The sequence below is a fragment of the Pelodiscus sinensis genome, chromosome 3 (assembly GCF_049634645.1).
Source record: "Pelodiscus sinensis isolate JC-2024 chromosome 3, ASM4963464v1, whole genome shotgun sequence".
NCBI lineage: Eukaryota > Metazoa > Chordata > Testudines > Trionychidae > Pelodiscus > Pelodiscus sinensis.
In genome coordinates this window covers 117,418,443-117,434,701 of record NC_134713.1, presented here as the reverse complement: position 1 = coordinate 117,434,701, position 16,259 = coordinate 117,418,443, and the positions used below count along the sequence as shown (strand labels likewise).

At 41.6% G+C, this 16,259-nt stretch overlaps 1 protein-coding gene across 13 annotated transcripts in view; it reads left to right on the top strand.

The window, feature by feature from the left end:
- The window catches only part of PDE10A (phosphodiesterase 10A), a 562,198-nt gene that overhangs the window by 519,262 nt on the left and 26,677 nt on the right, over positions 1–16,259 (top strand). For all 13 annotated transcript variants that reach the window (XM_075924600.1, XM_025179482.2, XM_075924597.1 and 10 more), the window contains 4 exons: positions 123–265; positions 2,507–2,590; positions 5,084–5,234; positions 13,735–13,890. In XM_075924600.1, the coding sequence (XP_075780715.1) occupies positions 123–265; positions 2,507–2,590; positions 5,084–5,234; positions 13,735–13,890 (534 nt within the window). The remainder of the gene's footprint in view (positions 1–122; positions 266–2,506; positions 2,591–5,083; positions 5,235–13,734; positions 13,891–16,259) is intronic.

The window sequence follows — 16,259 nt, the reverse complement described above, 5'->3', positions numbered from 1 at the left end:
AAAATAACTAGTCAGTTTTGGAAATGTAAGTATTATTAAGAATAAATGTTTTATCTTGAGGGGAAAAGGCTTTATCTTCATAACTAAAATCCAGTGTTAATGAATAACAATTGTTCTTTCAGATGTACCACAGAATTCGCCATTCAGAGTGTATTTATCGTGTAACGATGGAGAAGCTGTCCTATCACAGTGTTTGCACAGCAGAAGAATGGCAAAATCTCATGCACTGCACACTCGCTACCCACATCTGCAAAGAAATTGAACTGTGAGTTTGTGTCATTTTAGCAGCAGCTATAACCTTTTACTCATAAAGTTAAATTTTCCACATAGAACGGAGGATTTGTGGAAATTGTTACCAAAGGTGGCATCCTAAAACTATAGGAATTAATTTTTAATTGCCTGGCACCTTGTAATATCTGTACAAAGTAAGTGTAGGACAGATGTAAAATGTTATTAATCAGTGAAAACATTTTGCATCTATGTTACACACGTGTAAAAAACTATATATTTTGTACTATGACAAAAATCAGCATCAAGAAATGTAGAGAAAAAAAATCTATTAAATAGCCTTTATTTGCATGGGATCTCCACTATCCTAACCCTACCAGTTCTCCTGTAACAAATGAACCTTCCAGGAGAAACCAAGTAAGGGAGGCCTGACTTTCTAATCATATAAAAAGTAAACCACAAAAAAGATGGAAATACAAAAGCTCACTGATGAAAAGCATTGAGCACTCTGAGCACCAGTCCGGCAAAGCATGCATGAATGTGATTAAGTTTAAATGGGACTACTTATGATTAAAATTGAACGTGTACTTAAGTATTTTCCTTGTTGGAGGCTAAAGTGCTCCACAACTTTCAGGAATAAGCTTTTAATGTAGGATAGTTCTTTGAAGTATAATTTCTAATGCTTTCTTGAATGATAATATATATAATCTACCTCATCACCAAAACAATTTGTACTTGTAAATATGGGCAGGCTTTCTTTTTTGAAACACAGACCCCTATTGTTTTCGAATTGGAACATATCTAATCATTTTCCAAACAATTTAGCTACCTTTAAATCTGACACACCTGCTGTGTTGTTCAGTGTGTCACAGACTTGCTAACATTTAGATGGATTCAATGGAAAGTAAATAGAACCCTGCAGCACAGCAGGTGCAATGAAAGGGGTTAATTAATAATCGAAGGACAAGCAGCTGTGCTGTGCTGGCCTCCCACATAAGGCTGTGAACTTGGATACGAGGGGAAAAAAGCTTCGACTAACGAAGCATAAAAATAATGTCAAATTTTAGTTTCTATTAAATAGTAAAAGCTGAATTTTTTTCTACAAAAATGAAACCTGGTGGAAGTTGCATCCAGTTCTGGAAAGAAATACAGCCACTCTGTAAGTTACAAACATCCAACTTACGAACATCTGCACATATGAACAAAAGCTTACCTGCAGCCTCAGGAGAGCAGGCAAAGTGTGCAGGTGGTGGCGAATGGCACGAACATGGGAGAGAGGACTCCAGAAGAGGAGGGGGAAGCCACATAGCCAGAAGCGGCAATTTCCCCTTCAAAGTGCCGCTTCTCTCCTGTCATCTGTCTGACTGCCCCCTGCTTCTCTAGAGTCCTCGTACCCACTCTTGCACCATGTGCTGTCTCCTGTTGAGCATGGTTGGGCCCTGCCCATCCTGTGGGGCTGGCTTGGGGATGATGCAGGGGGCAGCCAGAGCTGGTGCTGAGCCAACGGGGGAAGGCAAGCGGCAGAATTGGAGGCTACAGGAGATGCTGCTGAGCCCACAAGGGGGCTGGACGGCCTGGGGATGCCTATAAATTCCCTTCAAAATCTTCACCTACCTCCTTATCCTCCTCTAATTAAACCTGCCTTTCTGCGAGCACCAGCATTCAAGGTTAAATAAGAATTTATTTCTTAGTTAATTTTATTGTTTTTCTGTTTTGTTTAATTAGTGGAATTGCAAAAGTATTGTTTTCTATGATTTTTCATTGCAAATATATAGCATTTCAGCTACATTATGGATTAAATAGGCTTTTGTGGGTTTACCTGGGAACCTAACCACCATTTATAAGTTTTTTTCTATGGGAAAATGCATTCTGAGTTCCAAACAATAGACTTACAAACAAACTTTGGGAACACAATCCAAAGACTTCCTGTAATTGATTTCAACCAGCTCTGAATATGCTGTTGACTGTATCATTATATATGAGCTACCCTTATAGCTTTTTATGGTGAATGATTAATTTGAGTTTCAGTACTTTTGAATGACATTAAAATTCCCCTCGTTATCCTAATTCAAGAAAGCAAAGGTCTTAGCTGATGTAAATCCGCAAAGCTCCATTGAAGTGAGTGGAACTAAACTGGTCCACAAAGTCAATATAGTGTGTATGTTCAATAACAAGACTATTCTGTCAAGTAAGCATGCCATCTAGAAGTTTGTAGCCTAATTATAATAAGAATGAAAGGATATTTGCTGCTGCTGAACTTAAATATTTTTTATGTCAGATACCACTTTGATATTAGTCCCTACGAGGATGTCTGGCCAGCCATTTTTGTCTACATGGTCCACCAGTCCTGTGGCACAACCTGGTATGAATTACAAGTATTTTACATAAGTATTATTTTGCTTCTGTGACGACGATGATGGTGATGACTGAACTCTTCAAACGCTTGGAATTTTTTTAGTAACTTACTATACCCTTGTCTACATAGGAACCTAGTAAGCAAATTGAATTTCCAGGCTCAGTTTTTGGTCCTCAGCTAGTAGGTCTGAGCATGTCTTGGTGTCAGTGAGCTCAGTTCCAAGTGAGGGAACAGTGGCCCTTTGAGTAAACTGCAGCTTTGCTTGGATCTTAGTGAAGATACATAATCTTCTCCTCAGTCAGAGGGACCATGACAGCATTTCAGGAGTTTTATATAATAAAGTAGACCTAAAATACAGCCACACAAGATTTCAAGATATAGCTGCTGAACTAATTTAAAATATTATTGAAATAGTCTCTAGAAAGATGTTATCGATTAGAACCATATATAGATTTCAACAGTAGTGGACAGGAAAAGAAGACAACAATAGCTCTTCTGGCCCCAGTTCTAACCCACTCATTACCTGTTCCCTTCTTCCTCCATGCTGCAAAATGGATGAGCAATTACTCTTCCTAAATAGAGCACTTAGAGGAGGGTGAGTGGAGGGAAAGAGCTGTGACTCCTAGTGACAATTCCTAGCTTGCTCCCAGTGAGAATTAATATACTGCTCTTCTCCATCAGGAGTGCAGCAGTGGAGGAGTAGTTACATTCTAGGCTGTGGCATCCTTTCTCTGATCTTGCTTTTGGTGGTGATTTACCTGTCTTTCGGTAGTTTCTGAAAATAAGCAGGCATGGACATGTATTTGAAGTGAACGTTGTAATATATGTATTCAGAGGAATATCCTGTTTCAAACAGTATGTTTAACAAATGTTTGAAAATGTCTGAATGAAGCCTCTGGAATTTAAAAAAGAGAATAAAATCACTAAAGATTTCTTGAAAGACAATATGCCTCTAGTTTTTTCTGATGTAAGGCTAAAGTTCTGTAAATAATAAGCATGCTCAGCGTGCAACCATAAAACCATGTTTTTCTGTCTAAATAACTTCTTATAGTAAATTAGTTTAAATATGTATATGATAGATCAGAGCTATTTAGCTGTAAACCCAGATCATTCATCCTGCCACTGTATAAACAGCAACAGAACTGAAGAGAACTCACCCAGATAAGGTCAGATAGTCAATTCATACTAACAAAAATGGGATGATCGAGTCTTGGTATGGGCAATAATTTTTGAACTGGGACCACTTCAAAATTTTTTGAAGTGGTTGCAGGCTGCCCCACAATGGATGGGGCCTTGCTCGGAAAGGGGTTGGCTTTTAAATAGAAGTAGTTGAAAGGGCTCACGCCTCCCCTGTGTGCTGTGTGACAGTGGTGGAAGCTGGGAGCAGCTGCCCACAAGGCTCTGAAGATGATTTGATGGGTTTGGGGCTCCCAGTCACTGCTGCCGCAGCAGTGGCAGCCAGAAGCCCCCAGGCCCTTTTCAGTTGCTGGGCCCCTGGGAAGATGTGTGTTTGCTCCTTCCCAGCAGGACTACTGGACCCTACCAGCAGGGCTGCAGACAGGGGAGCAAAAAGGGCTGCAGCACCTGAAAACAGCTGATGAAGCTGCTCATCAAGTAACTGATTGGCTGCCAAGAGCTGATTTTCCCCGGGAGCAGCTGCAGAACAGAGCAAGGTGTAGGGATGGGCACCAGAACACATTCTACCAGTTGTGCAACTCTGTTAATCAGTTGAATGGCATGTAAATCTCTCCTCTGCAGCCGTTCAGCTTACAGGGAACACAGCTGGTAGATATTCGTAATGCTGCATGCTTATGTCTTATCACATCATTCTGATTTAGCTGTCCTTTTTACTGCTCTTCCCTCTTCCACTTTCTTTTGACCACCAGGCTATTTCAAGTTCACATGATAGGTAACTGGCCTTAAAATAGCTTTCCTTAAATAAAATAGCCCCTCAAACTATATGGATTGAGACATAGATTATAATGAGAAGACCTCAATTATTTTTAGAATGAAAATAATCCAATAAAATAGCCAATGAAATTATTTTTAGCCACTACGTACTCCAAAAATTGGAATGGAGTAATAGTAATACAAAAAAGTATATATAAAAAAAGAGTAGTAATTGTTGCTTGCTGCCAACCATAGCCTACTTTAAGATCCTAATTTCTCTTGAGGTTATTAATATTTTCCAGTTTGCAGAAGATACTTGTTTAAGAAAATCACAGTCAAGGATACTAAGGGTTTTATAAAAACGAACCCTGGGAGCTATTTGGGAAGACTGACTACATGAGAACATGACAGACTGAAAACAGACTGCCTTTGTGGATATGTTCCCTAAGACTGTTGGAACCAAACTGTTGCATAATTCTAACAGATCTTAGAAAGGGAACCAAGCCATATATTGTTTGTTATAAAAAGTGAGTTACATCTGAGTGAATTAGAATTATTGTCATTTTTCCTATCCTGTTTTTTTCTCTCACCAATTTTTTTCCTTTGAAGCTTTGAACTTGAAAAGCTATGTCGTTTTATTATGTCTGTAAAGAAGAACTATCGCCGTGTGCCCTATCACAACTGGAAACATGCGATTACAGTTGCACATTGCATGTATGCCATACTTCAGAACAACCAAGGGCTTTTCACAGACCTGGAGGTAAGCATGGAGACCATAGTACTATTGTGAAATCCGATAACTCAGACAACAATTTCATTCTGAGGTAGGAAGGAAATTGTCAAATGTCTGTTAATTCATATAGTATCTTTCTTTTATTATTGTTTTGCTTTGAGGCTTTTTTTTCCGTAAATTTATTCTCTGTGGAGAATGTTCTGCATCACTGAACATTCCCCCCCCCCCGACTGGTGCAGCCCCATCAGGGTCCTCCTGTTCTGGGTGCCCCTTATCTCCCTTGGGGACTGCAGGTTAGTCAATGCCTGTGGCCCCTTGTCTACCTAGAGACCTGGGAGCTCCTCAGTGGTTGCCACAGTGGCTATTTGTGGTGTTATGGGCATTCCATTAAGCCCAGGGCACGCTACCAATGGGCCTGTACTGGCCCCCTCTGAGTCATGAGCTCCAGAAGCAACAGTCAGCTGCCTGCCGCCACAGGACATGGTGCCACTTGTTTCACCCCCACCCATAACACAGTAGGGCACTCTAAGCCCACTTTACCACCGCCAGGGAGTACTCAGGATCTGGTCCCAGCCTTTGTCTTTCTCCTCATCCTCCCTGGACAAGACGATGGCAGCACATTCATCACGGACCCGCCATTGATGTACTGCAGCACATTCTAGGACCTTCTATACAAGATTGCATTTAGCCTTATCCTGCAGGTGGAAAGGGTAGTTGAGCAGGACAACTTTGTGGTTGATATCCTGGATCCTGAGGGCCCTTCCTTTGTGGTGCTCTCCATCATAAAGACCATCCAGTCCTAGGCATAAATCATCTGGCAGTCCCCGGGCTCTGCCTCCTCCACAGGAAAAAAACAGTGAGAGAAAATACTGTTTCCATCAAGGACCTGGAATACTTGTTCACCCATCCTCTGCTGTGCTCTCTTGTGAGTAGAGGCCATAATGGAAAAGCAGAGACAAGGTCACCAGGCTACAGAGCCTAAATCAGGAGACATTAAGCACCTTGACTTATTCCAAACCATGGTCTAGTCGATGGGGGGCCTGCTATTCAGCAAACCAACAAGCTGAACTAAGTAGATATGATTATAACTCTTGGGCCTCTCTTCTCAAATTCAAGGACCTGTTTCTCCAGCAATTGCAGGAAGAGTTTGCTGCTCTGGTTAAGGATGGAAAAGCAGTGTCCTGGACCACTTTCCAGGCATCTCTGGATGTGGTTGACTTGGTGGCCTGTATTATTTCCTTTGAGGTCACTATGTCTGGCTCCAGGCACAAGTCCAACAAACTATTCTGTTGGATGGGAGGATGGAACTGTGCAGAGCAAACTAACTCTTTCCTGCATAGGGTTAAGAACTTTCAGAACACAATGAATTCTATGCCGATCATTCAACCATCTTGACTGCTTTCCTGGCACGTGTGCCTCTCCAGAAGATGTGTAGAGCTGTGACGTTGTCCTCCATTCAGACCTTCACATCATACTATACCATTATGCAACAATCTAGACAAGATGCAGAGTTTCGCATTGCTGTATTCAAGTCAGCAACTTGTTAACTCTCATCCGCCCGGGTAAATCTTGTGAATCACCTAATTGGAATAGATATGAGCAAGCACTCCAAGAATAAATGATTACTCATTTTTTTGTAACTGTTCTTTGAGATGTATTGCTCATATATGGGTATGTCTACACTACCACCCTAGTTCGAACTAGGGTGGTAATGTAGGCATACCGCACTTGCAAATGAAGCCCGGGATTTGAATTTCCCGGGCTTCATTTGCATAAGCCGGCCGGCGCCATTTTTAAATGCCGGCTTGTTCGAACCCCGTGCCGCGCGGCTACATGCGGCATGGGCTAGATAGTTCGAACTAGCAAGCCATTCTGAACTATCTGTACGCCTCGTGGAACAGATAGTTCGGAATGGCTTGCTAGTTCGAACTATCTAGCCCATGCCGCGTATAGCCGCGCGGCACGGGGTTCGAACAAGCCGGCATTTAAAAATGGCGCCGGCCGGCTTATGCAAATGAAGCCCAGGAAATTCAAATCCCGGGCTTCATTTGCAAGTGCGGTATGCCTACATTACCCCGCTAGTTCGAACTAGCGGGGTAGTGTAGACATACCCATATATTTCATACTTGCCCTTCTTCCCCTCCGTTGGAGTAGCCGTCAAGAAAGAACTGAAGGGTTCATGTCAGCATGGTAATATATAGTGAGCCACACCAGTGCTACTTTTGGTTTGCTGAGCAGCAGCCCCCCTCTCTTCCCGCCCCCCCTCCCCCGAAACAGACTGGGTCATAATAAGTCAAGGTGCTAAGCGTCCCTTGATTTAGGCTCCGCAACCTAGTGACCCTGTCTCTGTTTCTCCTTCTCTGCCTCCACTGTCAACGTGATGAGTAATTGCTAGAGCTGGGATGGGCAGTAATTTTTCATGGGGATGCCACTCCAAGATTTTGGTAAGTGGTCAAAGGCTGCACTTCTATGGAGGGGGTGTGCAGTCTGGGATGGAAGCTGGGTGCAGAAGTGACCTTGGGGTAGGGGACTGAGAAGGAGTTTGGGTGAAGGAGAGGGCTGTGATCTGGGGGAGGGACTTGCGGTGCACAGTCCAGGAGGGGGTAAGGGTGCAGGAAAGGATTCTGGCCAGGGGAAGGGTCTCTAGGAGGGGGTGCAAGGTCTGTAAGGGAGTTGTGACCTGGGTGAAAGGATGCAGAGGGTTTAGGTGGAATGGGGCAGGGGAATGGGGTGCAGGTTCAGGGAGGGAGTATGGGTTCAGGAGATCATTCTGGCCTGTGGAAGGCATGTAAGAAGGGGTGCAGGAGCTAGGAGGGAGTTGTGACCTGGGAGAAGGGGGAAAAAGAGGTACAGAGGGTTTGGGTGGTAGCCTGGGGCAGGTAGTCAGAGGAGACAGAGAAGGTGGGATGCCAGAGGTAGGCTCTGTCTGGGAGGCACTTAGCTAGGCACCTCCCAGTCAAAAGCTCTGCAGAAACCTTAGGCAGATTGTCTGTTGCGGGCCGCTTGCTGCTCTGCATGGCTCTGCTTGGGCATGCGAGGGAGGAGGGTGAAGGCTTCCCACACTGCCCCTGCCCCCAGCAACATTTCTTGGCTCATATTGGCCGGCAACTGGCCAATGGAAGATGAGAGATTATGCTCTGGGGGGCAGCATGCGAAGACTCCCTCCTCCCTCCCCAACCATCCAGAGCTGAGGGCAGCTGGCTTTTTAAAAAATGTGAGTTGCTCTCTACTTAAGGGTTCTGGTGAGGCAGCTGCGGTCCAAATCCGGTGCCTTGGTGGGCTGGATCTGGCCCCCTGGCAGCCTCTTGCCCATCCCTGTGCTAGAGTAATTTTTTTCTGACAGCTGTGCACACCTGATTGAAATAGATATGAGCAACATGTCTTGAAGAACAGTTATGGAAGGTGAGTAGCCCCCCCCCCTTCTTTTTTTAGCACAACAATAGAGTTAGATGGAATCCATAAAATACAAGATTTGAGAATGTATTTTTTAAGATAGGAATTCTTCCATAATCAAGACAGCAATTCTAGGGATCGAAATAAAAAATGTGTCTTGGCTGCTGTGGGGATTTCTTGGGGAGCAGTTGGGTTTCTTTACTGTTTGTTTGTTCTCTAGTATAAATCTCTTTTTCAGCCTCTTATAACTTTGACAGAAATAATTTGGTCTCAGAGAAAAGTTCTTTGCCCAAAATATAACATTTAAATTGGGTGGTATTTTGGTTAACAGTGTAAAAAGAAAAACTGATTCCAAATTAGGGACCTCTTGTTCTTGTGTCAACATTATCCGTTAGCTTAAATAGCTCTTCTCCCTTCCGGGTGCCTGCCTCCTAGATGTATTTACAGTGAGCAATCATATCCCCTCTCATCCTTCTTTTTGCTGAACTAAACAATACAAGCTCTTTTAATCTTCTCACGTAAGATGGACTCTATTCCCAGCAGGGGCAGATGAGTTTTGCGGGGCTTAGGGCAGCACAGTATCGCGGGACCCCCTCTTTGGAGAAAAAACAGAAAAAAGGGCCCCCCCATGTCCACTCCTCCAGTAGCCCCACACTGATCATGTGAGCTACCCCCTCCTCATCCCCTCTCCTAACACCTCCCTCTACACACCTGCCTTCTCTCTCTCCTCTGGTGCTGGTCCCTCCCCTGCAGGTGTCTGCCCTTCTGCTTCACCCCCAGAATCCCCTGGCACCTGCACCTTCCCTTACCCCTGCACCCTCCTGGTGCCTCCCCCTTCCCTCACTGCCCCTGCGCCCTTTGCCCTGTTTTTCTCTGATGTCCACCCCCTCACCACTCTCTGCCCCCATGCTTTCACACATGCCTTGCTCCATCTCCCCTCTCAGCTGTTGCGCGGCGTTTCAGCATGCTGCTCATGCAGTCCCTCGGCCCCACGAGGCCCGTACTGACTGGCTCCGAGGAATTTCAAAAGTGCGGGGCTGCGGTGCCTCGCCACAATCCCCCGCCTCCTCCAGCAGCCGCCAGCTGGCCCTTCAGTGGACGGCCCACCAGGAAATTCCCAGTATCCTGCTGGGCCAGTCCACCCCGGCGCTGGCGCAGGGCCTATTGAAGCGCGTGGCCCGGGGCAGCCGCCCCGCTTGCCCTGCCCTATATCCGCCGCTGATTCCCAGTCATCCTATTAGTCCTTCTCTGCACCCGTTCCAGTTTAAGTTAATCTTTGTTCAACATGGGCAATCAGAACATGGGTATTTTAGATGAGGTCTTAACAGTGTCTTGTACAGTGTGGCACTAACACTTCTCTTATATCTACTGGATACTTCTTGGTGGACAAAGTACAAAGGGTGGATTCCAGTTTCCTTCCCACCGTGCTTTAACTCTTCCACCTTTTGATGACATTTCCTTGTTGGAGAGAAGCAGACCTGTTGGATATCAACAGGTGCAAGCTTATGTATTTTGTTCTTATTGGGTATAGAGATGAAAATAACCTTGAGAAAGTTATTATGGAAGGAGTAGTGGCAGGTCATTGCAGTAGGGGACAACCAGCAAAGAGGTGGATAATTGGCATGTGGCACCTTGGAATGTCAGTGGCTGAGTGCTGGAAGCTATCAATGGATCAAGAAAGCATCCACAAATTCTGCTATGATTTCATTAATATTTAGACATGAAAAATGTGTTTCACTTATCTCTGCTAGAAATATATCACCTGTTACATTCTAGAATTGCCTTAGCCTCTTTCATTGCCCTATTACATTGATGGCTTATAATCATTATGCAGTTGACTAATGCACTTAACAGAAATTCTAGTTATTTGTCAGTTAGCACATGACTCTGCAATTTTTATTCTTGCATTTTATCCAATTTCTGTTACTGCCGTCCTCAAGGTCATCCAGTTCTTCCCATGTAATGTTCCATTCTTCCTTTGGATTGATAGTGCCTCCCAACTTTGTGTCATCGGCAATTTTTTTCATACATTCCTACTTTTTTGCTATGGTCATTAATAACAATGTTATCCAAGTTATGCCCCAAGACCAGTTCTTGAGCATCTCCATGAGTAACCTCTATCCAGCTCAGTGGTTCTGCTTTTGGTCCTCTTTAGCCAAATTCTTACCCATCTCAGGCTACAGCTATTCTGTGTCTTAAGAGCAAGCCCATTATATCAAAATATAATGGGCTCACTATTCTGATATCCCGATAAGCCTCATTGCACGAGGGTTAAGGGACCTTTAGGAATAGCGCCTTATTTCAAAATTTGGTGCTGTGTAGACGGCACCAAATTTCAAAATAAGCTATTGCCTCAAAATAAGCTATGCAATTTGTGTAGCGTAAATTGCGTAGCTTATTTCGAGGTAAGGGTGCTGTGTAGATGCACCATCTCTGTTCTTATGCTAATCCCCATCTTCTCCAGTTTAATAATTTTCCATGTGATATGTATCAAATGCTTTACTGAGCTCCAGACAGATTAGGTCTACTGCATTTCCATTCTTTAAGACATCTGTTATCAAAGAAAGATATTTGCTTAGTTTGGCGTGCCTTACCTTTGGTAAATCCATGTTGCAATTCATCCTGTTTTTCATTTCCTACCATACCTTTAATTATTTTTTCCTTCAACATTTGTTCTAAAGCCTTGCACACTATTGAAGTCAGACTAATGGGCTTGCAGTTGTCCAGATCACTTAGTTTCCTTTCTTAAATATAGGTGTTACATTTGCTCTTTTCCAGTCAGATGGTACTACTATCTGAAATTTGACAGATTTATTAAAATCCTTGCTACCAGACTTAAAACATTATGTGCCAAATTATTCTTTCCATATTTGGGGATGGAGCCCAATCACTATGACAGGGACATATGGTTTAAATTTCCATTTCTGCTTACTCACTTCCATCCTGCCTTTGCCTCCATATTCTACATTAGCATCCGTACTGAAAATGGACAAAATATCCATTTAGCTTTTGCGCCATATTTAGATAATCCTTTATCTCTACCCCATCCTCACTGCAAAATGGCCCCAGATATTTTCTTGTTCTCTTTTTATTTATATGGTGAAAATCTTTTACTATTTGTTTTAATTTCCTGGTACCATAGGAAACAAAGAGTTCAGAATATCCTCAGTAGTCAAATTATGTTCTATTGACTGCATAGATTCTCTAGTGCTCTGTGTTTGGAAAGCACATAGCATATATAATAAAATTTTCATCCTTCAAGACCTTTCTCAACTGTGCCCTTCCCCATCTACATCTGCCCTTATCTCCTTTTATGTTGCAATTTATGACAGAAAATAGTTATTAAGAATACAAAGGTACAGCCATTTGACTTTGGGGGATAGGTCCTCACCAAAGAGGTTGGTCAGCTATCTTAATGAAAAGGTTTGGTGAGGATTTTACCTTGAATCAAGTCTAGCTTGTTAAACTTTAATTACTAGAAATCATTTTATCTTGTCACCATGTCTGGCTTTAATCCTTATACTTGTAGTTACTTAAAATCTCTCTTTGGAGTGATGAAAACTGCTTTGATTTTAATTTGAACCAATCCTGTGCTATTCAAACAGTTTAATTCAAAGTAACAACTGTTGGATCGTCATCCTTTAAAGGACCAACAAACCTTAATATTCTTGTGATTGTTCTAGGACAGGTCAAGACTGTTCAGATCACATTTTGGGGAAAATTCGGGGCTATAGTGTGGGGGAGAGTGTGGCATCACCTCATCGATCATTAACCAACACTGGTGAAGAGCAGTGGAAGTTTGTGGTATTGCAGTCAGTCTACAGGATCCAAAGCATTATGTAAAATAAGATGGCCATACTAGGTCAGACCAAAGGTCTTTCTATTCCAGTATCCTTTCTTCTGGCAGTGGCTAATGTGAGGTGCCCCAAAGGGAGGTAAACAACAAGTAATCCATCCCCTGTTGCCCATTCCCAGCTCCTGGCAAACAGAGGCTACAGATACCATCCCTTCCTGATCCGTAGACATAGAGTTCATGGTTGTTATTGATTGTGGATGTCCCAAGCAGAGAGCTACAGCAACAGGGTATGAGGAGGCACTCCAGATCACAAAATAAAAGATGACACAACTCTTCTAATCTGAATTTCACCCAGAAGATGACATTGGTGTTCAGATTAAAAAAAATTAAATTAAAAGCCACTCAAATGTAATTTCTCTACATGGTAGAGAGGAAGTCTGCAGTATAAAAATGTAATCCTATGTACTATTATTGCACAACTTGTAGAGAAAAATAATCTAAAACTAATTAGCTTCCTTGTTTTGTTTTCCTGTAATTTAAGAACAGTCATATCAATATTTTTAAATGTGATGATAAAAACCAAAACAAGATTAGTTTGTTACTGTTAAATAAATATTGATCACTTCAAGGACACATGATCATATATAAACATCTAACTAAAATGGGCCCAGCTACTCTTCCTTTGGAATATGTAAGGGTATTCTGTAATTCTACAAAGTCCCCCTCCTGAAATTTATCCATATCTTTTCATTTGGAACAGAAGAAGCAGTTGGTTGCCTCTCGGTAACTATCTGTACTTGCTTTTGGACTTCCTGATTCTCTCCTAGACTAACCCAGAATGTGGGAATTTCTCTCCCCTAGTTCTACTTTAAAGGACAGTTCTCCAACCCAGAAGGGTTTAAACTATCCAATGAAGACCGCCTCAGCCTGTATATAATTAATAGATGTGAACTGGGTGACTCTTTCATTTTCCTCCCCCACAGACTGCTGGATCTCTGGAAACCCCTCAGTGGATCTGGGTGCAGGAAGCTGATACACACACACACACATGTGCGAAAAAATCAGTTCATGGATCTAATGAGAACAATTTGGCCAGATATATTTATACCCCATTTAACTTCTATGATAAAAATAGATCTTTTCAGAAACGTACTATAGTCTTGCAGTGATCCACCAGATGCACAGAGCATCAAAAATCCATTGCAGGGAGTAAAAAAACTGCCATTTGGTTTCTTTTTAATTATACTTTGTAGAATGGCTGTCCAATGTTTAAAGAGTTTAAAGTGAAATGCTTCTCTTCTTATGTTTTCTTTTTGTTTGCCTCATACATTTCTTTAGCGAAAAGGTCTCCTAATTGCATGCTTGTGTCATGACCTGGATCACAGGGGTTACAGCAACAGCTACCTTCAGAAATTTGATCACCCTCTGGCAGCTCTTTATTCCACCTCAACTATGGAACAACACCACTTCTCCCAGACAGTGGCCATCCTGCAGGTAGGATTATTGAATGCACTGGCGTTTGGCTTAAAGTTGTGAATGTAATAGACTCAGCATTTCTTGATAGCTATTTTAAGCATGTTTAATTCCATTAATAGATTTGTAGTGTGTGTTAGTCTAAATATATGCAAGGGGTGTTGTCATGGTTTATTACAGCAAACCTATATTCCACTATTGTCAATCATACTTGTTAATAAATCAGGAGTAAACATATCCCTCCCCAGAATCTTGAGATTTCCATAAAACCCTTGAGATTTAAAAACATATACAGGTTTTTTTTTATGTGCCATCATGTTTCTAAGCTTTTAGGCTGTATTTGGATCATGTTTTGGTGCTTTTCTTTTTTTAGCAGTTAAGACTCAGAAAATTAACTTGTTTTTAAATACAAACTGAGATTCCCATATAGTCAGATGATTCCAGCAGCTGATGTTTCAAGAAAAATAGGCCTACACTACAATCTGAGATGTGGCTGCAACTCAGACAGACTTATGTTAGCTTTACCCACACTAACATGGCTAAAATGGCAGGTAGATGCCACGCTATGGACTTCACTGTGGACTAGCAACTCAAGTCGTTACCCAGGATCCCTGGAGTGTCTGTCCATGTCACACTAAACTCTGCACTGCTGTACCTACTCTACTGTTTTAAGCCATTCTGGAACAGGTACACCTACCTAAGCTGTAATCACACCTTAGATTGCAGTGTAGACATACCTAAAATGACCAAATTTGGGACTTACAATAAAATCACAATTATTGGCAACAGTGCTGCAATATTACTCTTTTTATTTCAGTATATTTAAGAGTTATATCATTCTGCTGTAATAAATTCCCGGGACAATTAAATGTATGGTTCTAAATGTGCATGCATCCTTTTACCTGGGAGCGAATGTAATTTTTTGACGTGCATGGGAATATGGATATAATCATTTGTTTTCATATGCTTTCTTCTTCAGTGATTTAAAAATATCTAAAGTATTAAATTTTGCATGCCAATGGCTCCATATTATGAATGAATGCCATTGTGTATTGAGTTAATAGAAAGCTACCACAAAGCATGCTAACCGGTTTCAGGAAAGTTAAGATTAGTCATAACACACGGATAATTTGTCATTTGTTAAAAATAAATTGAAGTTGAATTTGAAAGGGAGAGACCTCATAGCTACAAAAATAGCTCCCGTTCCATTACATATGATATCCGTGCTCACAGCTTTTTATTTTGGTATTCACGTTCCTTATACACTCTCTTATCATGGTATTGTCTCTCTAATCCCTTGCTAACTTTTTCCTCTTGGTCTTTGAAGGGGAGCATATATTTTTTAACTGTTTTATCAGCTATCAGTAAAACCATGTGTTCTCTATCACATTTGTTCATATTTTTAGGAATCATCTACATGGAAACCTTCACAGAGTGCTGGCCTTAACCCTTTCATTTAGGAGAGTGTAAATGAGTCCCTCACTGTTAGTATGGCATTATATTTTTAGTATTTATTTCAAATGAGTTTATATACCGTGAGCAAGAAACTCTGTGTTATTAAGACTTTTGTCCCTCTGGCAACGCAGAGCACACTTAAATCAGGCTGTAATGGCCTGTTTGCAGTTTCCCCTATGTGGTGGGATCCCTGAATTGTATAGATCCACAATAGCTGCTTCTGTGCTGCCTCCTAACCCTGGCAGTTGGGTGCAGGGTAGTGTTTGGGAAATAGGGCATGGCCAGGATAGTACTGTGGAAGTTAAAAAAAATACTGCCAGCCAAAGTGGTCACTTGGGGTCATTTGTGGTCATTTGTCATATAAAGAAGCCTTCAGGTTGCTTCTGTGTTGCACCAGAGACTGCATGGCCTCAGGATTAGGGAATCTTTTTAGATTAGCACCAACAAGAATTAGGTGATCTGGCTTTGTGTGTCAGTAGAATAAATAGTAAAAATGTTACATTAATTAAAACTTTGTTACTTGTTTCGATCACCATAAACATACGTTTTTGACAAATCTATTTTTAGGGCTGTCAAGCGATTTAAAAAATATTGCAATTAATCACAAGATTTTTAAAAAGTCACAGTTAATCACAGTTTTAATCACATGGTTAAACAATAAAAGAATACCAGTTGAAATGTATTGTAAATATTGTGGACATTTTTCTACATTTTCAAATTTGTTGATTTCTTCAATTATAAAAGAGAATACAAAGTATAGAGTACTCACTTACATGATGATTTTTTATGACAAATAAGAAGTAGGCAGCATTTAAAAAATCTACTTAATTTGTTTTGCATTAATCGCTCAAGCTAACTGCAATTAATTGAAAGCCCAACTTATTTTGTATAAATACAGTGGATTCCATTTATCACTTTTAAGTGATCATGGAAAG